General features: G+C 37.5%; 1 protein-coding gene across 10 annotated transcripts in view; it reads right to left on the bottom strand.

The window, feature by feature from the left end:
- The window catches only part of KLHL2 (kelch like family member 2), a 126,369-nt gene that overhangs the window by 54,185 nt on the left and 45,323 nt on the right, over positions 1–26,861 (bottom strand). For 9 of the 10 annotated variants that reach the window (XR_016393360.1, XM_089912288.1, XM_022561617.3 and 6 more), the window contains one exon: positions 847–1,009. Coding sequence is in view for 9 of the 10 variants with exons in the window: in XM_089912288.1 (XP_089768414.1) it covers positions 847–1,009 (163 nt within the window). In the remaining variant the exon portion in view is untranslated. Of the gene's footprint in view, positions 1–846; positions 1,010–15,046; positions 15,270–26,861 lie in introns of those variants that run through there. The other variant, XM_022561618.2, reaches the window with a different exon arrangement.

The following is a 26,861-nucleotide window of genomic DNA, read 5'->3' as shown; positions in this document are numbered from 1 at the left end:
TTGCATTTGAAGGCTGCAGGAAGTTGGGGTTCTAGAGCTTACTAAGGGGCAGTAGTCTTGGGAGGTTCTATGGTAACTGTTCCTACTGGGTGTCACAGATATAGGGCAGAGATGGGGGATTATAACTTTCACCAGGTTTATCTTCTAGAAAATCATTTTTTAAAAAATTAGACACTTCCTAATAATCACTTTTAATATGAATTTTTAAATGTTTATAAGCTCAGAGCAAAATAAATTATAGGTTACGTTTATGTACTTTAGCTGCATCCTAAGCTATAACAATAATCTCTTCTCCCCGACTGGACAGACACAGGCCTCCCTCCACCCACCACAGGGAGAGGATGCCAGCAGGAGGTCCTGGAAATGAGTGTTTAATCTAAGGAGAGGGATGCCTCTATTTGGGATCAACTTTTCTGCCCCACTCCAAGGCAACTAGGTTTCTTTGCTTTGAATATTTTTATGCCACAGAATGTTTTCTTGGATACAAGAAAAAGGTATAAAAAGCCACAGAGATAAAATGACTTAATTTCATATGTAAACACTTTCTTATATGCCTATTAATTTGATAATTTGAAAGAAAAATACATAGAGATTCAATATTTACATAAAACTACTAGGCCTAATACCACATACAGTTTCTTCTTTTTTCTTTTAAATTCAGAACTCCATGAACATGCTTCAATTATGCAGTGCTACCATACCATTATAAGATTGTAAATGTATTTTTATAAAGTCCAGGTCCATAAATATGACACAACTTTCCAGATTCACTATAGAATCATATCAGAAATCAAGAGTTGCAGATTCTTCCCTGTCTCAAACTCAGCCGACGTTTATTCCACTTGCCTGCATAGGTGTTGGCCTTGTTCAGGAGGTCTGTGCATGCGTGCATATCAGCGAAAGCCCGGATTCCTAAGCAGTTGACAGGGTGAAGCTGAGATTCCAAAAATTCACAGCAAGTCTTCTTCACATCCTGTAACTGTAACAGACCAGCTGCTGGGAGAAGTACCTATAACACACAAGTAAGCGTGGTTAGGCAACTGGCTAGAAAAAGTTTCACTGTTCACTGTGTCTATAGAGGGCTTAGGGGTCCAGCCACAGCTCAAGGTCTGCATCCAGACCCCAGCATCCCATAGAAGAGTAATGTAACAATTATTTGCAAAAAGGGTGATGCCTCCTTCCATTCCCCATAATTTCTATGGAATCTTTCAAAGATCTCTTCTTGGTCACAAGAATATAAGAGATATCAGATCATATTAGATTAATGATTCTTTTCATAAGCAGAAACAAAATGTTCCTTTGAATTTTAAAAACATAAATTATTAGGCTGTTAGGGGGTGCTATGGTTCAGTGAAAATGGTTTTCTTCCCTTAGTTCAAGCAGTCATGAGCTTCAGTGAATTTGTGGGGAAGGGGTGAGCACAGAGTAATATATGCCACAACAAAGCCTCATTCTGTTTTTCCACTGTCTCTGAGTAACACCACAAACTGCTTTCTTTAGGGGGATAGAACAATTTAAAACTCCACAGTCTAACTACAATCAAACAGTTTCTCTGAAATGTAATATATGTGCTAAAAAAACCCATAAAGAGTAATTGCCTAATAATAACTTTTTAATTTGTATTTTTATTTCAATAACTCCAAGAGATTTTGTATTAATTAGGTTATTCTTTGGGATTTAACCAGTATCTTTACTAAAAATACTACATCCAACACTACAACTGCTTTTCAAATAGGTCAATGATGGAAAAATTCTTCCTTGTAAGTGAATTAGTATGATGCTATGTAAAGGACCATATTTGAAAATCAAATTGGAAAACTTCTTAAAAAAAACTTCATAAAAAAGAAGTTTGCAAGTCCTTCTATAAAAGCCAAAGGGAAAAAAAAAACTATCAGAATAGTCAATTTAAGAAAAGGTCACATTGGCATATTAGCATAAAAAATAAATAAGATCTAAGTTCCTTCCAGAACTGACTTCCATATATGCCAAGCTGCAGCCCAAAGAGAAAAAGAGAAAAGAGATAGTAGTTTTGAATATCCTTTACAATTTCCCTAAATGTATGTAGTAAGTCCTAAATGTGGAAGAGAAAGAGTGCATTCGTATCTTTCTGTAACACAAACTACTCTATTTTCTTAAAGGAACCACAGCAGCTTTAACTCTCAGATCTAAAGGCTGTGGGCCCGCATGTACACAATCAAATGGTTATGAAGCAAGGACTAAGAGGACAACTCTTTGTGTTTTAGTCCAACTCCAACAACTAATACTAGTTTTCTCTGAAAACAAGGAAACAGTACCTGGTGATAATGTCTTTTCCTTCTAAATTTAACAAAAATAAAGTGTAAATAATTCTGTTTATAGCCGAATCTTTTGTATAATATATATAGTGTGTTTCATTATGTTATGGGAATGAATCTCCATGGAAGGCTTTAGTTGCTGACAATTTGCAAGTTGGAGTTTTTCTACACTGGTATAATTGTGCTCTGAAGTAACAGAGTACATTCCAAGATGCTTAACTGTGCAGCCATTTAATTCAGCAAACACATACAGTTAAGTGGTCTTCAGCATAAGATTCAATCTCTGTGAAATTTGCACAAATATCAGTAGTAATGATCACCCACCTAATCAGCATCTTCCCACAGACAACAAAGTATAATACAGTAGTACTCAAATTGCTTCGTAATACAGAAAGATAGGGATCCTTGAGGGGGAAAGCAGCCAAGCAGAAGCAGGTTCACTCACGCATTGTTGGTGAGTGTGTACACTGGTTCAACCTCCATGAAGAGCAATTTGTCTACTTAATCAAAATTACAAATGCACATATCCTCCAACCCAGAAATTTAACCTACAGATACACTAACATATGCACAAAAGCTCACACACACAAGACATTCATTAGAGCATTATTGTGGGTAATAGCAGAAGTTAGAAAAAAGCCTAAATGTCCACCGTAAGGAGACTGGTTAAAGACTGGTGATCATCCATTCGATGGAACACTGCAACCATTCAAAAGAATGAGGAAACTATATGAATGGGAAAATTTCTAAGATATATTCTTAAGGGAAAAAAATCAGCAATTGGTTCATACTATGCTGACATACACATACACACCCATATTTATATACATATCCATCTAAAAAAGCAGCTATATCAGACTTTTAAAAATTTATTTTGCTTCCTTGACTTCAATTTCATCACTACCAAGTCTAGACCTACCTTATCAGGAGACTGAAATTCATAAAACTGTAGAATCCCAGATCTGGAAAGGATATGGCAAGTCATGTAGGCCAGAGATATAAAAGTTATTTTAATTGTAGGCCACATGGCTAGAGATTCACATATAATTTTTTATTGATGGCAATGATGGGTCAAGTGGTTCCATGCCTGGCAAACATATATTAAGTACACCTTAAATGTTAGTAACATGTGTAAAATGAATTTATTTATATTTTCCTTTTATCAGTAAATCCTTCAAAAATGCCTCAGCTTTATGATGTAATTTTACTAGGATTAAACTTCAATAGCTCGTAATTATTAAATAATTATATATGCTTCAAAAACAATTAATAACTGGCCCAGGCTTACTAACATGATGAAAACAGGAAAGCAGCTGGGACCACACCAAATGCCCATATTACTCTATGTATCAGACAACCAGCTAAAAAACCAAACAAACAAAACATGCTCAAATTACAGATGAACCACATCCCACAATCAGAATCAAACAGCTGGCAGTCTATGAGCTAGATGCCTTGGGATCAAGTCAAATCAAACCTCCTGATTTGTCTGATGAAGAAACCAAATCCTAGAGAGGCCAAAAGATCTAAACAAGTTGCACAGAGATAGTGATATAAAATTCACCAACTCTTTGGTCTATTACTCTTTCCACTACCTTGAGCCCCACCTGTAGATGCAGAATGGAAGTGCTTGTCTAATTTCTAAATCTGCAATGTTGCTCTTTTCAGAAGAGTAATAAAGACGAAAATCACTTCAACCAAATTCATGCAGTTTGCTTCCGTTTACTGACTAATTACTGTGTCGGGCACTGTCTTAAGCACTTGACAGGCAACAACACCTCATTACCCCCATTAGACACAATGAATACAGAGGCTGGGAGAAGCAAGTAAGTTGCCCTGGATGGGATAGCTTGAATCTGCTAGGAGAGAGGTATTAACCAAAGTGGGTATAATGCTTTTAGATGGCACAGACGAACATTCTCATGTTAATAGTTGGGAATACATCTTTAAAGTTACTGTCTATTTATTTCAATAAAATAAACTCTTAAGGAACTTTAAGCAAAAACTGAGTCATGAAGATAAAAACATTACGTATTTAATAGTATGAGCACTATAGAATATAGCAAATCATGAAGGTGGCACACAAATTACTGATTTGGGAGATCAGATTTAGTATCCTAATCTTTCAATATCGGATATCATTCTGGCTTCTGTGGTTTTTACATATCGCTGAAAAGGAAGATGTGCTTTTTAATCTGGGGGGATCATAATCCCATGGTTTATTTTCTACAAAGTGGATTAACTGTACAGTTAGTAACAAATGTGGGAAACACCTATATTGTGAAGAGGTGGTTTCTTAATGTGCTATTCAGGTCACAAAAATATCTTGGGCATTATAATTAAGAGATCTGAAGAATAAACTTATGTCTCTAAAACTAATTTTCCTGAGCTCTCTAAAGAAGTAATTGAATAGTGCTGCTTCATATATGAAATGGAAGTATATATATATATATATATATATATATATATTTTTTTTTTTTTAAAGAATAGCTTTATTACTTTGCCAGGCAAAGGGGGACACAGCAGCCTCCTGCCTCAAAAACCTATGTGTTCCAACCCAGGAGGATTTGATAAGGCGTTTTATAACAGTACTTCCCAAGGGATGGGTTGCTGACAAGATTACGGTGTGTGCAGGGTCTCAGGTCCTTGGTCTCCTAATCTTTTTTTTTTAATTTTTAAATTTAATTTATTTTTTTATACAGCAGGTTCTTCTTAGTCATCAATTTTATTCACATCAGTGTATACATGTCAATCCCAATCACCCAATTCATGACACCACCACTGACACCCCACTGCGGCTTTCCCCACTTGGTGTCCATATGTTTGTTCTCTACATCTGTGTCTCAATTTCTGCCCTGCAAACTGGTTCATCTATACCATTTTTCTAGGTTCCACATATATGTGTTAATATACGATATTTGTTTTTCCCTTTTTGACTTACTGCACTCTGTATGACAGTCTCCAGATCCATCCACGTCTCAACAAATGACCCAATTTCGTTCCGTTTTACGGCTGAGTAATATTCCGTTGTATATATGTACCACATCTTCTTTAACCATTATCAGTCGATGGGCATTTAGGTTGCTTCCATAACCTGGCTATTGTAAACAGTGCTGCAATGAACATTGGGCTGCATGTGCCTTTTTGAATTATGGTTTTCTCTGGGTATATGCCCAGTAGTGGGATTGCTGGGTCATATGGTAATTCTATTTTTAGTTTTTTGAGGAACCTGCATACTGTTCTCCATAGTGGCTGTATCAATTTACATTCCCACCAACAGTGCAACACGGTTCCCTTTTCTCCACACCTTCTCCAGCATTTGTTGTTTGTACATTTTCTGATGATGCCCATTCTAACTGGTCTGAGGTAATACCTCATTGTAGTTTTGATTTGCATTTCTCTAATAATTAGTGATGTTGAGCAGCTTTTCATGTGCTTCTTGGCCATCTGTATGTCTTCATTGGAGAAATGTCTATTTAGGTCTTCTGCCCATTTTTGGATTGGATTGTTGGTTTTTTTAATATTGAGCTACATGAGCTGTTTATACATTTTGGAGATTAATACTTTGCCCGTTGATTCATTTGAAAATATTTTCTCCCATTCTGAGGGTTATCCTTTTTTCTAGTTTATGGTTTCCTTTACTGTGCAAATGCTCTGAAGTTACATTAGGTCCCATTTGTTTATTTTTGGGTTTTTTTCCATTACTGTAGGAGGTGGATCAAAAAAGATCTTGCTGTGATTTATCTCAAAGAGTGTTCTTCCTATGTTTGCCTCTAAGAGTTTTATACTGTCTGGTCTTACATTTAGATCTCTAATCCATTTTGACTTTATTTTTGTGTATGGTGTTGGGGAGTGCTCTAATTTCATTCTTTTACATGTAGCTCTCCAGTTTTCCCAGCACCACTTATTGAAGAGACTGTCTTTTCTCCATTGTATATCCTTGCCTCCTTTGTCATAGATTAGTTGAACATAGGTGTGTGGGTTTATCTCTGGGCTTTCTATCCTGTTCCATTAACCTATATCTCTGTTTTTGTGCCAGTACCATATTGTCTTGATTACTGTAGCTTTGTAGTATAGTCTGAAGTCAGGGAGTCTGATTCCTCCAGCTCCGTTTATTTCCCTCAAGACTGCTTTGGCTATTCGGGGTCTTTTGTGCCTCCATACAAATTTTAAGATTTTTTGTTCTACTTCCTTAAAAAATGCCATTGGTAATTTGATAGGGATTGCTTTGAATCTGTAGATTGCTTTGAGTAGTATAGTCATTTTAACAATATTGATTCTTCCAATCCAAGAACATGGTATATCTCTCCATCTGTTAGTATCATCTTTAATTTCTTTCATCAGTGTCTTACAGTTTTCTGCATACAGGTCTTTTGTCCCCCTAGGTAGCTTTATTCCTAGGTATTTTATTCTTTTTGTTGCAGTGGTAAATGGGAGTGTTTCCTTAATTTCTCTTTCAGATTTTTCATCATTAGTGTGTAGGAATGCAAGAGATTTCCAGGCATTAATTGTGTATCCTGCTACTTCACCAAATTCATTGATTAGCTCTAGCAGTTTTCTGGTGGCATCTTTAGGATTCTCCATGTATAGTATTATGCTGTCTGCAAACAGTGACAGTTTCACTTATTCTTTTCCATTTTATATTCCTTTTATTTCTTTTCCTTCTCTGACTGCTGTGGCTAGGACTTCCAAAACTATGTTGAATAATAATGGTGAGAGTGGACATCCTTGTCTTGTTCATGATCTTAGAGGAAACTCTTTCAGTTTTTCACCATTGAGAATGATGTTTGCTGTGGGCCTGTCATATATGACCTTTATTATGTTGAGGTAGGTTCCCTCTATGCCCACTTTCTGGAGAGTTTTTATCATAAATGGGTGTTGAATTTTGTCAAAAGCTTTTACTGCATCTATTGAGATGATCATATGGTTTTTATTCTTCAGTTTCTTAATATGGTGTACCACATTGATTGATTTGCATATACTGAAGAATCCTTGCATCCCTGGGATAAATCCCACTTGATCATGGTGTATGATCCTTTAATGCGTTGTTGGATTCTGTTTGCTAGCATTTTGTTGAGGATTTTTGCATCTATATTCATCAGTGATATTGGTCCATAATTTTATTTTCTTCTAGTATCTTTGCCTGGTTTTGGTATCAGTGTGATGGTGGCCTCACAGAATGAGTTTGGGAGTGTTCCTTCCTCCGCAATTTTCTGGAAGAGTTTGAGAAGGATGGGTGTTAGCACTTCTCTAAATGTTTGATAGAATTCACCTGTGAAGCAATCTGGTCCTGGACTTTTGTTTGTTGGAAGATTTTTAATCACAGTTTCAATTTCATTACTTGCGATTGGTCTGTTTATATTTTCTATTTCTTCCTGGTTCAGTCTTGGAAGGTTATACCTTTCTAAGAATTTGTCCATTTCTTCCAGGTTGTCCATTTTATTGGCAGAGATTTGCTTGTAGTAGTCTCTTAGGATGCTTTGTGTTTCTGTGGTGTCTATTGTAACTCTTCCTTTTTAATTTCTAATTTTATTGATTTGAGTCCTCTCCATCTTTTTCTTGATGAGTCTGGCTAATGGTTTATCAATTTTGTTTATCTTCTCAAAGAACAAGCTTTTAGTTTTATTGATCTTTGCTATTGTTTCCTTTGTTTCTATTACATTTATTTCTGCTCTGATCTTTATGATTTCTTTCCCTCTGCTAACTTTGGGTTTTGTTTGTTCTTCTTTCTCTAGTTCCTTTAGGTGTAAGGTTAGATTGTTTGTTTCAGATTTTTCTTGTTTCTTGAGGTAGGCTTGTATAGCTATAAACTTCCCTCTTTGAACTGCTTTACCTGCATCCCATAGGTTTTGGATTGTCATGTTTTCATTGTCATTTGTCCCTAGGTATATTTTGATTTCCTCTTTGATTTCTTCAGTGATCTCTTGGTTATTTAGTAATGTACTGTTTAGCCTCCATGTGTTTGTGTTGTTTACGTTTTTTCCCCTGTAATTCATTTCTAATCTCAGAGCATTGTAGTCAGAAAAGATGCTTGATATGATTTCAATTTTCTTAAATTTACTGAGGCTTGATTTGTGACCCAAGATGTGATCTATCCTGGAGGATGTTCCATGTGCACTTGAGAAGAAAGTGTAATCTGCTGTTTTTGGATGGAATGTCCTATAAATATCAATTAAATCCTGGTCTATTGTGTCATTTTTCTGTTTCCTTATTAATTTTCTGTTTGGATGATCTGTCCATTGGTGTAAGTGAGGTGTTAAAGTCCCCCACTATTATTCTGTTACTGTCGATTTCCTCTTTTATAGCTGTTAGCAGTTGCCTTATGTATTGAGGTGCTCCTATGTTGGGTGCATATATCTTTTTTTTTTTTTTTCAGTATGCGGGCCTCTCACTGTTGTGGCCTCTCCCGTCATGGAGCACATGCTCCAGACGCACAGGCTCAGAGGCCATGGCTCACGGGCCCAGCCACTCTGCGGCATGTGGGACCTTCCCGGACCGGGGCGCGAACCCGTGTCCCCTGCATCGCCAGGCGGACTCTCAACCACTGCGCCACCAGGGAAGCCCTGCATATATCTTTATAATTGTTATATCTTCTTCTTGGATTGAGCCCTTGATCATTATGTAGTGTCCTTCCTTGTCTCTTGTAACATTCTTTATTTTAAAGTCTATTTTATCTGATATGATTATTGCTACTTTTGATTTCCATATGCATGGAATATCTTTTTCCACCCCCTCACTTTCAGTCTGTCTGTGTCCCTAGGTCTGAAGTGGGTCTCTTGTAGACAGCATATATATGGGTCTTGTTTTTGTATCCATTCAGCAAGCCTATGTCTTTTGGTTGGAGCATTTAATCCATTCACGTTTAAGGTAATTTTTGATATGTATGTTCCTATGACTACTTTCTTATTTGTTTTGTGTTTGTAGGTCCTTTTCTTCTCCTGTGTTTCCCACTTAGAGAAGTTCCTTTAGCATCTGTTATAGAGCTGGTTTGGTGGTGCTGAATTCTCTTAGGTTTTGCTTGTCTGTAAAGCTTTTGATTTCTCCATCGAATCTGAATGAGATCCTTGCCGGGTAGAGTAATCTTGGTTGTAGGTTCTTCCCTTTCATCACTTTAAGTATATCTTGCCACTCCCTTATGGCTTGTAGAGTTTCTGCTGAGAAATCAGCTGTTAACCTTATGGGAATTCCTTTGTATGTTACTTGTTGATTTTCCCTTGTTGCTTTCAATAATTTTTCTTTGTCTTTAATTTTTGCTAATTTGATTACTCTGTGTCTCAGCGTGTTTCTCCTTGGGTTTATCCTGTATGGGACTCACTGCGCTTCCTGGACTTAGGTGGCTATTTCCTTTCCCATGTTTGGGAAGTTTTCGACTATAATCTCTTCAAATACTTTCTCAGGTCCTTTCTCTCTCTCTTCTCCTTCTGGGACCCCTATAATGCGAATGTTGGTTCGTTTAATGTTGTCCAAGAGGCCTTTTAGGCTGTCTTCATTTCTTTTCATTCTTTTTTCTTTATTCTGTTCTGCAGCAGTGAATTCCACCATTCTGTTTTCCAGGTCACTTATCCGTTCTTCTGCCTCAGTTATTCTGCTATTGATTCCTTCTAGTGTAGTTTTCATTTCAGTTATTGTATTGTTCATCTCTGTTTGTTTGTTCTTTAATTCTTCTAGGTCTTTGTTAAACATTTCTTGCACCTTCTCGATCTTTGTCTCCATTCTTTTTCTGAGGTCCTGGATCCCCTTCACTATCATTATTCTTAATTCTTTTTCTGGAAGGTTGCCTATCTCCACTTCATTTAGTTGTTATTCTGGGGTTTTATCTTGTTCCTTCATCTGGTATATAGCCCTCTGCCTTTTCATCTTGTCTTTCTGTGAATGTGGTTTTTGTTCCACAGGCTGCAGGATTGTAGTTCTTCTTGCTTCTGCCCTCTGCCCTGTGGTGGATGAGGCTATCTAAGGGGCTTGTGCAAGTTTCCTGATGAGATGGACTGGTGGTGGGTAGAGCTGACTGCTGCTCTGGCGGGCAGAGCTCAACTTTAATCCACTTGACTGCTGATGGGTGCGGCTGGGTTCCCTCCCTGTTGGTTGTTTGGCCTGAGGCAACCCAGCACTGGAGCCTACCTGGGCTCTTTGTTGGGGCTAATGGCAGACTCTGGGAGGGCTCACACCAAGGAGTACTTCCCAGAATTTCTGCTGACAGTGTCGTTGTCCCCACAGTGAGCCACAGTCAACCCCCACCTCTGCAGGAGAGCCTCCAACACTAGCAGTTAGGTCTGGTTCAGTCTCCCCTGGGTTCACTGCTCCTTTCCCTGGGTCCCAATGCGCACACTACTTTGTGTGTGCCCTCCAAGAGTGGAGTCTCTGTTTCCCCCAGTCCTGTTGAAGTCCTGCAATCAAATCCCACTAGGCTTCAAAGTCTGTTTCTCTAGGAATTCCTCCTCCCATTGCCAGACCCCCAGTTTGGGAAGCCTGACGTGGGGCTCAGAACCTTCACTCCAGTGGGTGTACTTCTGTGGTATATGATTTTTCCAGTCTGTGTGTCACCCACCCAACAGTTATGGGATTTGATTTTACTGTGATTGTGCCACTCCTACCATCTTATTGTCGCTTCTCCTTTGTCTTTGGATGTGGGGTATCTTTTTTGGTGAGTTCCAGTGTCTTCCTGTCGATGATTGTCCAGCAGGTAGTTGTGATTCTGGTGTTCTCACCAGAGGGAGTGAGAGCACGTCCTTCTACTCCATCATCTTGATTCAGGTCGAAATGGAAGTATATTGATACAATAAACCTCTATAGCCACAAAGCACTATGATCTAATGGAAAATTTTCATTTGTTTCCTTTTCAATATGCTTCACTAGTATTAACTCTGAGATTGATTTTTAAAATCCTAAGGCACTCTAAGATCCTGAAGTGTATTACAAAATGTCAAAGAAAAAGCAATTATATTGTTAATATAGTCTGAATATTAATGATATATTCTAAGAATCTAAAAGTGATTAATTCCCATTTAGTGTATATATTGAGAGAGGACCACATTCCAAAAGCTAAAACATCTCTCTTGAGTATGCCAAGCCCTACGAAAAAATGTAAAGTAGGCAGTTTGTCTTGGGGCTGGCCCTCACCACTCCTTCCTACAGACTCCTCCTACGTTTCCCCCTTAGTTCTATTCCATCAACTCTGATGCTCTCCACTCAGACCCTGGTGCTCTCACCAGGGTCTCAGCTCCTACAGGTCACTACTACCAGCATCGCTCCATTTCATTTGCTTTGTAAAACTCAGCACTGTCAGAATCAATCTTTACGTATCTGTTCCCACATTGACTCTCTCTATCCCTGCAAAAGAACATATACTCTGAGACAGTAGTCACATCTGTTCTACCCTCTATTGTATCCTCAGGTAGCAGGACAATATATAGGTGCTTAATAAATCAACCTGAAAGTAAATTAATTTGTTACTCTGGTGGGTATTTGTATTTTAAGAGATACAATTTTGGATGTCTTTTGACCCAGAAATACTATTCTAAAATGTATATGGGACACTTGTGTCCTACTGCAAATCCTCTCAGTCCCACCTCTTGTTCAAGCTACCACTGCAACAACCAAGTGCAAGTAGGACTTGATCACCTTTGTGAAGATGTAACTTACCAGTGCCTCACCCCAGCCCCTACCATACCTGTCTGCGGCTGCCTACTGGGGGTGCACTTAGGGACCCACACCTGCACAACCTGGAAGCACAGGGGAAACAATGCTTGTGGGACCACCCTGGACCAGTGGAGAATGGTTCAAAGGAAGATGACAGATAAATGCTTCCCCATTTTCTTCCCTAAGCAGATAGCTCTGAGACACATTTCATAAGGCTCCTGAAAAGGTCCTGGTGAAAATAAACATGCCACATTTATATCTATACCACATTTTGAAATGGTTTTCCCTCCTTTTCAATTCAAATCCCCCATATACTCACTGTCACTCTCTTGGATCACTTTCTAACTAAACTAACTGCCCAAGAGCTTTGCTTTCGGGGGAACCCCAGTCTATTATACTACACATGGAACAAACTGTGGATGTGGATATATTTAGTTATAATATTAATTACAGTGCTGTTTACAATATCGAATATTGAAAAGAACTTACATGTCCAATAACAATGCGTAGATTATGCAAATTCTATATTATCAATAAAATTGAATACTTTGTAAGCAAAGATGTCCCTCGGTTTCCACTGGGGACTGGTTTCAGGATCCTCCAAGGATACCAAAATCCACAGATGCTCAAGTCCCTTACATAAAATGGTGTAGTATTTGCGTATAACCTACACATATCCTCCCATATACTTCAAATCATCTATAGATTAAGTATAATACCTAATAAAATGTAAATGTTATGTAAATAGTTGTAAATACAGTTTAAATGCTATGTGAATAGTTATCAGCACACAGCTTTTTGGAACTTCCTGGAATTTTTTTAAAAAATATTTTTAACCTCTGGTTTGTTGAATTCGCACATGTGGAACCTGAAGATATGGCGGGCCCACTGAATTAAAAGAGATATAGTAGATAAATAGTTAATGACTAGGAAGAATGTTCCTAATATATTTAGTATAAAAAGCTAATTTCTAAACAGTCCCCTTTTTTGTAAGTACGCATACACATAAACACAGAGACAGTACTAGAGGAATATTCCACAATTGTTAATGGGGATGTTATCTCTGGTTAACAGTAGTATGGAGGCTTTCTATTTTCTTCTTTTTATTTGTATTTTCTAAATTTTCAATCATGAATATGCACCATTTAAATGGTCACATATTATTCTAAAGAAAGTCAGGGAGAAGCAAGTAAAGAAATGCCTTTCTGGACCTCTAGAATTCTAGCCAATACAGCCGTGGTAAGTGAGCTGTTTATTTAGTGACTATCACCCACCACTCACCATAAACTGCCTCAGTTTGGCCTGTCCTCTGAGTACCATGAAGCTGAAAGGCCTTTAGTCATAAAGCTAGTGTTGTGTAGAACAGTAAGATGTTCTACACATTCCTCTTCTTGTTCATGTGAATAGCAATCTCTTTAAGTGCTCGGAGAAACATGAAGTAAAAGAACATGCCAGCTGATTAAATAAACTTAACTCCATATGCTATCATTTTGTTAAACAGAAAAAAAAATTCCCATCTAGATATGTTGATTTCCAATATATGGAGACACATAAAGCCTAAACATTTTATACTGTGGAGATGTTTTCTGCAATAAACAAAGAAGTGGGGGGAAAGCTACCGCTGACTCCTGAAGACAAGTAGAACACTTGGCACGGAAGACACCCGGGCCAAACAATGAGCACCCATATGACACTCTTACACCAGCTGCACATTTTAAAGTAAGAAGCTTTCATCCTACTTCACATTGTCTGACAAGCCAAATTACATATAAGATGTTTCACTTAGACAAGTACACTCCTTCTGCTTGGCTATTAGGATCTGTAGTTTATTTTCAGCTTGGGTACTTATTCCATAGGGGGAAATAATTTATGTAGTAAATCTTTTAAATCCTGAGCCATTAGCAGGGTGTTTATTAGAAGATACTACCATGGGGTCTGATTATTCCATAGATGTAAGATTTCCAGATGTCTAGGAAAACATGCAAACACGATGCTCACAGCTCAGTCCCTATTAACGTTACAGTCAGTGTACTGCTAAAAAGCAAATTTTTATTAATTTCCCAGCCATCTTATAGTCATAACAGAAGCACCTGTTTATTTAAAGTGCCAGGGCCTTGTGTGCCAGGAATGACGTGAAAACATGTAAACAGCTGTCCGACAGGCAAGAGCAGAGGGTAGAAATTATCCCCAAAGTTAAAGAAGCTATATGTTGTTAGACTAAAAAAGCCTCATTATGAAATATAACCTATAACTTTCATTAGCATATGTCTTCTAAAATCTGCATTTAGTCCCCAATTTATAAATAAGTCATGTTCCACAAGTTTATTTTTTCAACTGGCTACATGAAACTCATTGCACATTTACCCATAGAAACAGTATTAAAAATAGTTATAAACCACAATAGCAATGAACATAATATTACTACTTGACTGCTATGACCTCAGGGGGCAGTGGGTACAGAGAAGGAAGAAGAAAGTTTCCTTCCTCTTTCTGGGATGTAGGCCTGGCCAGGGACAGAGTTTTGAAATAGGAAGTGTTTGTCGTTGGCATCCTGCCACCTCATTCGCACTTCTACATCTCAAAGCTCTAAAGCTGGGCCACAGGCAGCCAGTTCTCTGTGCTGTGTAACCAGCTATGATTCTCCACCCAGATCTGCCTTTCCTGCTAAGTGTTTCATCCTCTAAATACACCTACCTCACCTCCCCCTCCGAACACCCTCCCCCCCAACCCAAGCTCCATTCCTTGGGATAGCTACTGCCAGCAGGGTCAAAAGGAAAGCCATCGTATTATTAATTCATATTAAGAGTTAATAACACATCACCTTCCAGGACAAATTCCTTCCAGAGGTATTTAAAGTTTTAAAAGAGGCTGACTCTTAAGCAGAACACATCTGTAATTGACGTGATTTCCAATGATATAATAAATGAAGGAGAAAGGCAAAGGTAGCACTGAAAGAAGAAATATGGGGGCAATATGGTTTTCAGGCAGGATGAAAGCCCCCTGTCCTATACTACCCTTTTTACAGCTGTTTCTTCCATTATTTTTAACCCAAGTTTTCTCTAAAGTCTCCAACTTAGTCAACAGTGACTCAAATGTACAATGAAGACAGCACCTACCTTGCAGAGTTGTTGAAAAAATTTAAAAAGTTGGTCAACCATTCAACACAGTGCCTGGCACATGACCAGAGTAGCACATTAGCGCTAATTCAAGGCTTTTGTTCTTAGTTTGAACATTCAATCCCATTACAATGAAATGCCACGATTTCCTTTCTCCCTCACAAGATGACGTTCTATGCCAGATCATTCACAATAAGCATAAGGTTGCTTTCTTTTTGCATCAAATATTCTAAAAGTAAAAGATATAATCAGGGACAATTTGGAAAAGAACAAACACAACATACAAAAATAGAAAATATATTTGATACCTCACTAATTATCAAATAAATATAAATTAAAATAAGAGCATTTTATGACTACTGATTAAAAAAATTAACATCAAACATTCAGGTCAAGGTATAGTAGACCTTGGCCCCTAGCACATTTTTGCTGTCGCTATAAACTAGTCAGCTCTCTTAGAAAGGAAACAGGCAACATTCATAAAGAGCTACCAAAAAATATAAAAGTTTAAAGCCTTTGACCCTGAAAGTATGTTCTGGGAATGTACCTTGAGAAAATAGTTCAAAAAATGAAACAGGCTACATCCATGAATTCTACTTTAGCATTACTTATAAGAGTAGGGAAAAAAACAGAAACAACTAAAGATTGAACAGTATGACAATTAACTAAATTATGTTACACTCACATAATGAAATATTATAATGAATGACAATGAAAACTAATAATGGTTGAAAAACTAATATTTCTTAAATATTTGCAATAAGATACAATCATATTATAAAATTAAGTGAATACACAGCTTTAACCTATAATCATACTAGAAAAAGTTTAATGGACATCAATCACGTTCCTTTGATCTCAAGGAACTTGATTAGTAAGACAATGTTGAACAAACAAAACACCTGAACATTCCCACAGGATTCATTTTTCCTAACACATTGTGGACATAAGTAAAGAAAGTGGTCCATGGGTCCTTCAATGACAGCTCACCTCCCTGCCCTTGCATCCATCAGTTCCATAGCTGGAAGCTTTAGATCTGAATCTAATCTTATCTCTAAGCAGAGAGAACGTTGGGGCTCTAATTAAGCAGCTCAACCCAGTGGGCACTAATTTATCCCCACACTGATGTGGCCCTGGGCACTGTGATGCTCTGCCCCCCAGACCCAGTTCCAGCCCACATGCTCCCCTAACTAGGTCCCTTCTCCCAGTGGACCCTACTGTACTGTGTACTGACCACTTCTCTGAGAAACCAAAATCATGACCCTGAGTCCCTGCCCAGAAAGTACAAATGTCTGTTCCCAGGTCCCCTTCCTCCTGTCCTGCCAGGACCTCTTGCCTGGCTCAGCCTCGATTCATCAAACAGGGCCAACCTATCCTATGGGCATTCCCTCATTATTCATTTGAAAAACGTTTATTGAGCTTCTAATTAATACCAACCACTAGTCTAGGTTCTGGGGATTTGGGAGTGAACAAAATGAACAAATATACCAGTCATCCTAGAGCCTGGATTCTAAAAGGCAGTGCTTACATTTGGTAGGGGCATGTGGAGTTTCCATCATCCGAGTGCTCCTGCCCTTCACAGTGGTCTCTGGATCACAAAGTCTAAAGTTCACAGGCATGAGAGTCAGGAGCTGTTGATATTAATCCCCAATCTGTCACTGAGTTCCTGTAAAGCCTCACGGGCAGAATGGAGTTAGTGTGTAAAGAATGGAGAATGGAAACTCTACCACAAGCTCTAGAGTTAGAGAGCTCTGGCCTTGAAGGCTGGATAAGCTCCATACTCACTGTATCACCATAGTCACTTAGCCCCTCAGAGCTGGAATTCTCTGATTTGTAAAAAAAAATAAACATCCTCTGTCCAGGATGTTACAAAGACTAAGTGAGGTCAGCATTTAGCAAAGTAACTGAAACACAGAAGGCAGGTAGTCCCTTCTTCCAAGAAGAATATTTTATTCTATTTCTCCTATCATTAATCAGAATTAATCCATTTTAATCTCCTCTCCTTTAGTCTCTCCTCTCTATAATCACTACAAATCAAAAAACATGACTGCTGGTCTCTCGACAAACTGAACATACATTTTACTTCTATAGGTCAAAATTCTCTTCTGTATCTCCATCAGATCCTCTAAGATTCTTCCTTTTCACAACCTCAGAATTTCACAAACAACTACCTTCATAACCAGAATTTAAGCCGGTTAGATCAGGGTTGTGAGGTTAAGGCATCGACTTACTGTCTAAAGAAGAAAATAGACACTGACAAGTGCCATCAGTGGGCCTCAAAAATATATTTTTTTTTAATTAAAATAAAAACAGGCAAGTTTAAAGGGCCAAGATTATCAGTTAACTCAAAGAACAGAAGTAAGATATACATCTCTTAATACAGGGGACTAAGGACACCTCTGACTTTTCAAAGGTGTTGCATGGATATATTTACAACTATGGATGATAATCACCAAATTAACTGCCAAATATAATTGTCAAAGTATTCATTATCTCCCTTTTGTGTCAGTCATCTGGTCTAAGCACAAATAGGATTGGATTCAACTTTCATTCAAACATGTCTGAAAACCAGAAATTTTTTAAATGAAGGAAAAAAGAAAATTCCTAATATGATCAATTTAAGAGATCCTTTACCAAGGGTTCATTATTCTTCCATCAACAAATATTTCTTCCTTGTTCCAAAATCTGTAATGTTGATAAAAATGGGAGAGTCTTTATCTAACCATCAGTGTTCAGTAGGTATCATAGAATAGTTAATGGGGAACAACTTTACATGTGTAATAAAATGAGTAAGGCCTTAAGCAAGATCTCTATTTTAAAGAAAAAAATTGGGTCATGTGAGGGCAGAGTATGACTCAGTTACATCCTACATCCTCCTCTTCCTCTCTTTCTTGTTCTGTCCTCTCCTTCCTCTCGCCCTTTTTGTCCATGCCTATGCCTTTTCCAACTTCTTTCTAAGTTGCTTTATATTATTCAGAAGACCCCATAGATTACCAAATTTACTTCAATGGGATTTTTTCAAGGCTGAAGAGACTGCTAATAATTTTTGAAGATTTCTTTTGTTTTTTTGTAAATATAATGCTAAATCAAAACAGACATATATGCATGTGCATATGTGCACACACATTCTCTCTCTCTCTCTCATACATACAAACACACACACACGTCATACACGCTTACTCCTTAGACAAATAGCTCTTTTCAGGTACATGTTATTTTTCATCAGAAATTATTCTGTGTTCTCTCCTCTCAACCTTGTCTGCAATCAATATTCATACATCATCTCTCAACTTTGTTTCTCAAAGCCTAGACTTAACATAAAAAAGAGACTGTAAGATAAAATCAAATTATTTCTGGAGAATGAAAAGTGAGAAAATACATGATAAGAAAACACATGTTAAGCAAAACAAAGAAAAAGAAAAAACTAAAATCATATATAATAGGCAATTAAATAAGTTCATCCATCTTAATAACAGCCTCTACCTGACCCCAACTAGAGCTTAATTATAGTGTGTTATTGTTAATGTCCCTTATCAAAGTGCTTTAAGTTTTCTTCATAACAGCCAAAAACTTTAAACACATGTTCCTCAACATGGTAAATTGCAGTAAATCCACACAAAGGAGTACTCAGCATATTTATAAGGGAGAACAAACTACTGGAACATGTGGTAACATACGTGAATCTCACAAATGTTACGTTGTGCCAAAAAAGTCAGCCTCAGAAGAATACATTCTATGTGGTTCTATTTATATGAAGTTCAAGAGGCAAAATTAATATATTATAATAGAGATCATATCACCCTCGAGTTAGGGTGAGGGATTTACAGGGAAGGGGCCTGAAGTTATAAATGTTCAATATCTTGATTTGGGTGGGGTTAACAGGTGTATGCATTTGTTAACACTTAGCAAATTGAACAGCAAATTGAACAGTTAAAATCTATGGAATGTAATCTACAGCCCACCAGGTGGGGGGAAACGATTGCTTTAAGCCACCAGTGAGATTAACCAGAGGTCAGTGGAAGGACTTAATAAATTATGAAACAAAATTTTTAATGGAAAATAATAATCCTATCTGATAGAATCCTAAATAAGAAACTAACCCCCCCAAAAAAATCAAATGTACTTACATGACCAAATTTCTACACTAGTCATCATAAAGCTTCTGAATACATGTTAGTGGTACAGCTATACTTTCACAAAGTAAAGTTATCATAAATTATATGTCCTCAGGAAAGGCACAAGTACACTTAAACCAGATGATCAGGGCTTCCCTGGTGGCGCAGAGGTTAAGAACCCGCCTGCATTGGCAGGGGAAACGGGTTTGATCCCTGGTCCAGGAAGATCCCACATGCCGTGGAGCAACTAAGCCCGTGCGCCACAACTACTGAGCCTGCGCTCTACAGCCCGCAAGCCACAACTACTGAGCCCGCGCGCCTAGAGCCCATGCTCCGCAACAAGAGAAGCCACTGCAATGAGAAGCCTGCTCACTGCAAGGAAGAGTAGCCCCCGTTTGCTGCAACTAGAGAAAGCCCTCGTGCAGCAACAAAGACCCAACGCAGCCAAAAATAAATAAATAAATATTAAAAAAAAAAAAAACAGATGATCAGAAGTGCATTAATTTTACTAACCTGACAATGGGATTAATACATCAAGGTTCAAAAGGTAGTAATTTTTAAAAATTGTATGTCAATAATGCTAGGGCTTATAAAACCTTTGGCTTATCTCAAACCACATATGCCAGCATCACAGATAAATTAACAGCTCTAGACTCTAACCACCTAAACTGGTTTGGACAGACAGACCCTTAACACTGGCCACATGCCAGATGCAAACGTCCTATCTCCCACACAGGCTCCATACCTAAACATGAGGCAAAGATCAAAGATCAAGAAAAAATAATCCACCTGATAAGGATTTATTTCTAATTTTTCTCATCCTTGCACAAATTATTCAATGTTGCTTATAAGATGCTAAGTCATAATCAGGATAGAGTCATCTTTTGTTCATCAAGATAAATACCTTTTATATACCACATGCAGTGCCTTAAAACATGAACTCCAAAATGACTCAACCATCTGGACATCTTCAAAGATTATGTATTTTAATGATATGAAGTTACAGCAAATAACATAATTACTAATGCTTCTGGAGTAACTAGCTTTTCTCCAAACAAGAACTTAAAAAACCACTTCAAGTGTGATGCCCATCTAGTTCTATAGGATATTCTTATAATAAAGCTACTAGATTATCTCAAACTAGCTGACCTCAATGGCTTCTTCCATATTAAATTTTAAATAAGTTCTTCATCTGTTCTATACTCTTAACTTATATAGAGTAAAACATAATTTAACTGGCATGATTAAAAATGGATGTTCTCATTGGTCAAATATTTTGGCTAAAATTATGAGGCTTACAGAGTTCTAACTTAAAACATGATAAAATACAGTTAAGATCAAAACTCAATTGTAAATAATTTAAAATTTTACAGTAATTATTAATGTAAAAGAAAGTCATCATTTTTGCCTCTGGATAATAACAATAAACTAAAATTATCACTATTCTGGTAAAGTGATAAAATACTAAGTTAACAGATCTCTAGGTATTAGAATGTCAGATAAATTCACTCCCATGATAGGATTTTCATTGCTATACCATAAACAACCACTAATCCTAAAGGTTTGAGTCAAGGCATTTTTTTTTTTAAGTTTTAACAAGTGTTTTCCAAGCACATCCTCTGCCAAAACCCTTTTAGACACAAAGGACTTAATGCTCTACCTCATAAGAGAAACAGAACTCAAGTGGAAAAACAGTAAGCTTTCTGTAGACTCTGCTATGAGAAATATCTGCAGCCACCACAGTCAAACCAATGGAAAAGGCTGTTATAAATCGAAGATACGAAACAGTACTGCCATCACTCCAGAGTGCTGTCTCCGCACTAATCCAAATACACAAGACTTGTTGGGTGGAGAGAAATCAATAGCAAATTAAGAATCTTTTTTTTTTTGGTCACAAATAATACATCCTGGTTATAAAGACTGAGAATATAGAGTAAGGGAAAGATTACATGAGCACTTTTTAGCCAGCGATCCCAAACAACCTCAAATGAGTTCTTCTTCCTCACAGCCTCAAGTCTTTTTATTGCTGTTCCATTTTCTGGCTAACGTTCATAAAGCACTTTAATATTTTTAGAAGCTTTAACTAGTATATTTTACAACATTTCTACGAGGTGTCAAAGCATCATTAGCCTCATTTAATAGCTGTAAAGCAGACAGAAAGGTTAATGTCTTACTCAAGGCCATTAGTGAAGTCAATAGTAAGTTCAAGATTTGAGCTTTGAATTCTAATAGGACAACTAGCCAGAGTCCACCGGCCCATGAAGTTTCTAGCAGACAGCCAATCTAAGGGCTCCTTATTATGTTGAGTTGTTCAACAATAATTTAAATATACAGTATTATATACTCACTTAAATAATTTTATGCTAAGATGCCACTGTAAAAATTTGTAAAACTGTTCAGTAGATGTTTTGTTCACCTTGAAGATGAGCCTTCCTTCTACTGAACTCCTTTGGTACTTGGGCAACTTCTAAGTGCGTGGCTGAGAATGGAGAATGGTCATTCAATCAGGATAACCAAAGGGCAGATCTAGAACATGACTGTAACCAAGCTTAAACCATAATCAAGTGTACAGTTATAGTCTGTGTCATAAAAAATTATTTTTAACATATGGTGCAAAATGGTCCATGTTATTCAATTTCCATATGGAGACAGATGGATAGTTCAAAAATACTACAGCCCTCTACCCTCTGGTTGGAATTCTGGCCTCAACAAGCACTGTGGCTGGTACAGTTTGTCACATGCTCAAGTGACTGAGGGTAGAAAAGACAACTACTGAATATCAAATGTTCAGAAATGGGTTATCTGAAGAGCAGTTATTTGTCAGAGTTTTTCTGGATACCACACAGTGTGGAGAGACACTGGATTTGATGGCACTCAATCAATATTCTAGTCACTAGAAATGTGTGTTTGATAGTCCATTAGAGCCCTCTCTTATCCATTTGAAGCAAACCCCCTTCTCTGTGACTCCACACTAACCACACAATCCTCTGATTACTAATTATATCACTTAGATACCTAGATCCTAAGAATGATGCACACTGGCTAATGTACACATATATACAGTCACTAGAAACACCCAATTACATGTAAAGTAAGAGGCTTTACATTTCTCAGGACAGAAGCCTTGCCTGTCTTGTTTGATATTGCATCACCAACAGCTGGAACATTGTCTGGCACAAAATGGATGCTCCATAAGTTTTTAATGAACTATTATTGAAAATTGGAATTTATCAGGACCAATACTGGCAGTGGAAAAACAGGCAAGCTCAATAGCTTAGAAGTATGAAAGGGAAAGAGCAAGCCATGTATAAAAAGCAGTAAAATCGTTATTAATTTTTATGTGAACTAGCCTGGTCTAGCTGCAGACCTTAAAAGCCTTAAATCTTCAAGTTCAGTCCAATTCAGTCCTAAACTGATCCTGACCAAGACTGCAAAGTTTATTAGGAGCCTACTCAATGATTATGGTCCGTTATTAATCCTGCTGCGCTAAATGTGGTGTGCTCCCCCAAAGCACCCCCATGCTTACCAAGCCACAATGTGAACCCTAAAGCCCCACAGAACTGAGCATGACCCCAGATTCTGGGTTTGCTGTCCGTTTCCTAACAGACACCACAATCCCAAACTTACTTAGCTCTGGTCATTACAACTGCCTAGCCCTTACCAAGTCTCTTTCCAGACAAGCCAGAACACAGGAGCTGTACGTTCGGATCACTGTTCACTCAGGGGAGCTCTTCCTGAATCAAAGACATTGTCATCAGCCTAACAGTAGGCACCACCACAAGACCCTGCTGCCATGCATCCTAAAGCACCTCATTCATACCTGAATTTGTCACTCATCCTTGAACATTTTAATTTGGAATGCATGCCACCCTCAATTTAAAAAATATTTATTGAGTGCTTGCCACCCGCCCTGCCCCAAATTACGCCATTATTCCTAGCCCCATTTATTTCTGGCTCAAGCCTCATTCCCAACCGGGCTCTTAATGAAGTCCCAGCATGTCTCACCTCTATATAAACCAGTTATCTAATCACAGTGTTCCACAAGGTCTTATATAAGAAAGAACAGAATCATCCCCCTTTTTCAGACAAGAAAATCAGGCTCAGAGAGGTTAAGGAATATGGACAAGGTCACATAGCATTTAAATAGCAAAGCCAAGATTCAAATTCAGTTTAAGTCTATACTCTATCCATTACGTTTTGTTCCTTGTTCATTTTTTGTAGCATCAGGACAATCATCAGCATAGGCCTGACTACGGAGCAAATATTCCGTCAATGTCTGTTAACTCATAGGGTGTCTTCAATGTCCATTTTTAAAATAAATATCCATCAACAGGAATCTCATTTCAATGTTTATTTGCACAATGCAGAAATACAGCAAAAGCACCCTTTACCAACCTTCCCGTTTATTAATCTACTGGCCTGGCTAACCAACTCTCCCACGCCCTCTGTACACTCTAACAGGCTTGCACACTTCTACTGCTCCTCTCCACCTGAGATGCAACTTACCAACTCATGCATGTTAGGTTTGCTCCCAATTTGTTTGGAACACTTGCACTTGTTACTGAAATTATATAACTTGAATAAGTATATGTAATCCAATGACATGTGCATGTAAAAAGAGAGCTTTTCTAAGAATGATTTGATCAATGTGTTACCACAAAAAAATTTCTCAATCAAATTAGACGTGTGAGAAATGTCAGAGAAAGTGTATAGTCTGAAGATGACTTTGCACTGAGATTTCTTTTCAAGTGTCTGAGCTCTCGCTGCACTTTAAAAGCGCTGGGTAGTTAGAGCTGATGTATCAGTGTGGTGTGGTATGTGCAAGAACAAGCGTGTGGCTCTCCAAGCAGCGGGCCATACTTAGTTTTACAACGAAAGACTAGCATTTACATTTACAACGAAAGACCATACAGTTACATGTTTGGGGTTAAAATAAAATATTTAGGGTATACAAGTACTCTTTTTTAACCGTTTCTCCCCTTCAGCCTTTTTTTGATTAAGTGGTCAACCATATCAACAGGACTCCTATCATGGAAGCCCCTCCTACGATGCCCTCCTTTCAGGAGCCCTCAGGGGTAGAAGGCTCCACAATGACACACTGCTGTCACTTCTGGTCCCATCTCAAACAACAAACACCCTGCCCTACACCACCAAGGAAATGGACACACGACCTCCGATTTTCTACTGTACTGAGGTTGTGTTAAACACTCTAGTGTGTTTATTACCAATAATTAATTTTAATTATCTCTTGAAAAACTCTTGTTTAAATTCTGTTCCTTTTTCAAACGGAAGTGAGTTATCTGTAATGAGGTGGATGGAGCCAGAATCTGTCATACAGAGTGAAGTAAGTCAGAAAGAGAAAAACAAATGCCATATGCTAATGCACATATATGGAATCTAAAAGACGGTACTGATGAACCTAGTGGCAGGGTAGGAATAAAGAGGCAGACGTAGAGAATGGACTTGAGGACACAGGGCAGGTAGGGGAAGCTGGGATGAAGTGAGAGAGTAGCACTGACATATATACACTACCAAATGTAAAACAGATAGCTAGTGGGAAGCTGCTGCATGGCACAGGGAGATCAGCTCAATGCTTTGTGACCACCTAGAGGGGTGGGACAGAAAAGATAGGAGGGAGGCTCAAGAGGGAGGGGATATGGGGATATATGTATATGTATAGCTGATTCACTTTGTTGTACAGCAGAAACTAACTCTACATTGTAAAGCAATTATACTCCAACAAAGATATTAAAAAATAAATAAATTCTGCTCTTATTTTAAAGAGATGAGACTTTCTATCTCAAATAATTCCAGTTTATGCAACATAAAAGTGTAAACAGTTCATGAACTGTTTAAAACACATCCATTCAAAATTATCAGATGCTTCTTCAATTCTGAGATGATAAAAGTTCTAATGTAGACAGAACCTATAGATGAACACTTATAATATTAATTTGGGAATAAGACCATTTACTTACATTGGTACTATTAATAGCCTTACCTTAGTTTTTCACACTTACATCAGGTGAAAAACTCTTATCTACTTTTAGCAAGCCAAAACAAATGCCCAAAAGCTGAGAAGTAAAAACATATGTAACAAAACCACAAATTTAGCAATAAAGTAAATGTTTTAAAAAACTCAAGATCCTTTAGGATTCTCCAAAATGTTCATCAACACATCAAATGAAGAATAATAAACCTTCAATAATTTTGGTGATACTGAAAAAATGTTTTTCAGTTATAAATGTACTTCTATTTTTGAATATACAAACTCTCTTTTTCAATAACACTAGTAGTTAATGACAACTTAATAGCTGCTGTGTGATGCTGAACTAATTACTTAACCTTTCTGAGCTTCCTCATTTGCAAAATAGAGTAATACGTATCTAATATGCTGGTGAATATCAACTAAGACATATGTAAAATGCCTAGCACACAGCTGAAGATAAACCCATGTGAAAACCCTTCAAATACACACACACACAAACATACACAAAAAGTCAAGTATTCTTAATGGGGAAGGTGGGAGGAGACAAAGTACATGCATTCTCTGAACATGTATGTGAAACTTCATGCATATATACTTTAGTGCCCTTTACTTGGGAAAGAGTTCAGTTTTTCATTAGCTTCTCAAAGGAGTCCATGACCCCAAAAAAGTTTACCTCCTTTTATAGTAGGCTTTGGCTTTATTTTCTCTGGTCCCATATATATAAAGTTTATAAAATTTGATTGGATACTTTAAACACAAGTAATTTAAATTATTCAACAGCAACAACAGCAAAAAAATTCAATTAAAAGTGTGGTCATGGTAAAATATGTATTCTCCTTTTATTTCTCTTTAAAAAAAAGAAACAAATTCATTTGGCTCAAATTATTCCCCAACGTTACCATAATTAAAAGCAACCATCCAAACTCAAAATCAAAGTTTGAAAACCAAAACAAAAAAACAACAGCAATAACAAAAGAAAAAATAATCAGGAAACCCTAAACAGCCAGAATTAAAACCCTATTACTTATATAATAAAATGACAATTGTCCCTTCTTTAGAGTTAATCTTTCAAACTACTTCATTCCTTCATTTTGACTCAAAGTTAACAACATTCACTTCAAACAGTTATTATATATATTTTAAATCTGTGTAATAAGGAGACTGCATAGTATCGCAGAAGGGACCCTTAATTAGGAATCAGGGAAACCAGGGTTATGGTCCTGTTCTGTCACCAACTGACTCTAAGACAGCTGGACCTCAGCATTCTATGGCACTATGCTTCTACATAAAAACATGCAGTCCCAAAGTAGAAGACTAAGATACCTGCTATCCTAAGACTACTTTATTACTAACAGAATAAAGAAAACAGAAAACAGAAATGTACAAAAGGGAGGTTACCTGACAAGAGATTTGATTCTAGGTCTAATGAGAAAATATACCGACAACAATAAACCTTTGAATTACAGAAAGTTCTGTCCCCACTGTCAACACTCTCAGAGCAGATATACTCAGAGCAGAGCTTCTAGTTGGGGCCATTTAAAACTTTAGCTTCACATTAATAACAGATACCTCCCCAGAACTGCTCCTTTCCTTAAGGTGAACAGCACTTAGAAGAAAGATTTAACAAAGTACAGACAGACAAAAATATACAAAATAGAGGAAAGAGCAGTTTAGTGTGTCTTGATAGGTAAGCCCTTACTCTGTATTCCAA

This window comes from Delphinapterus leucas, chromosome 5 (genome assembly GCF_059928025.1).
Source record: "Delphinapterus leucas isolate spDelLeu-1000000601 "Yukka" chromosome 5, BTC_Dleu_Yukka2, whole genome shotgun sequence".
Lineage (NCBI taxonomy): Eukaryota > Metazoa > Chordata > Mammalia > Artiodactyla > Monodontidae > Delphinapterus > Delphinapterus leucas.
The sequence above is the reverse complement of the archived record's forward strand: the minus strand, read 5'-3'. Positions and strand labels throughout refer to the sequence as shown.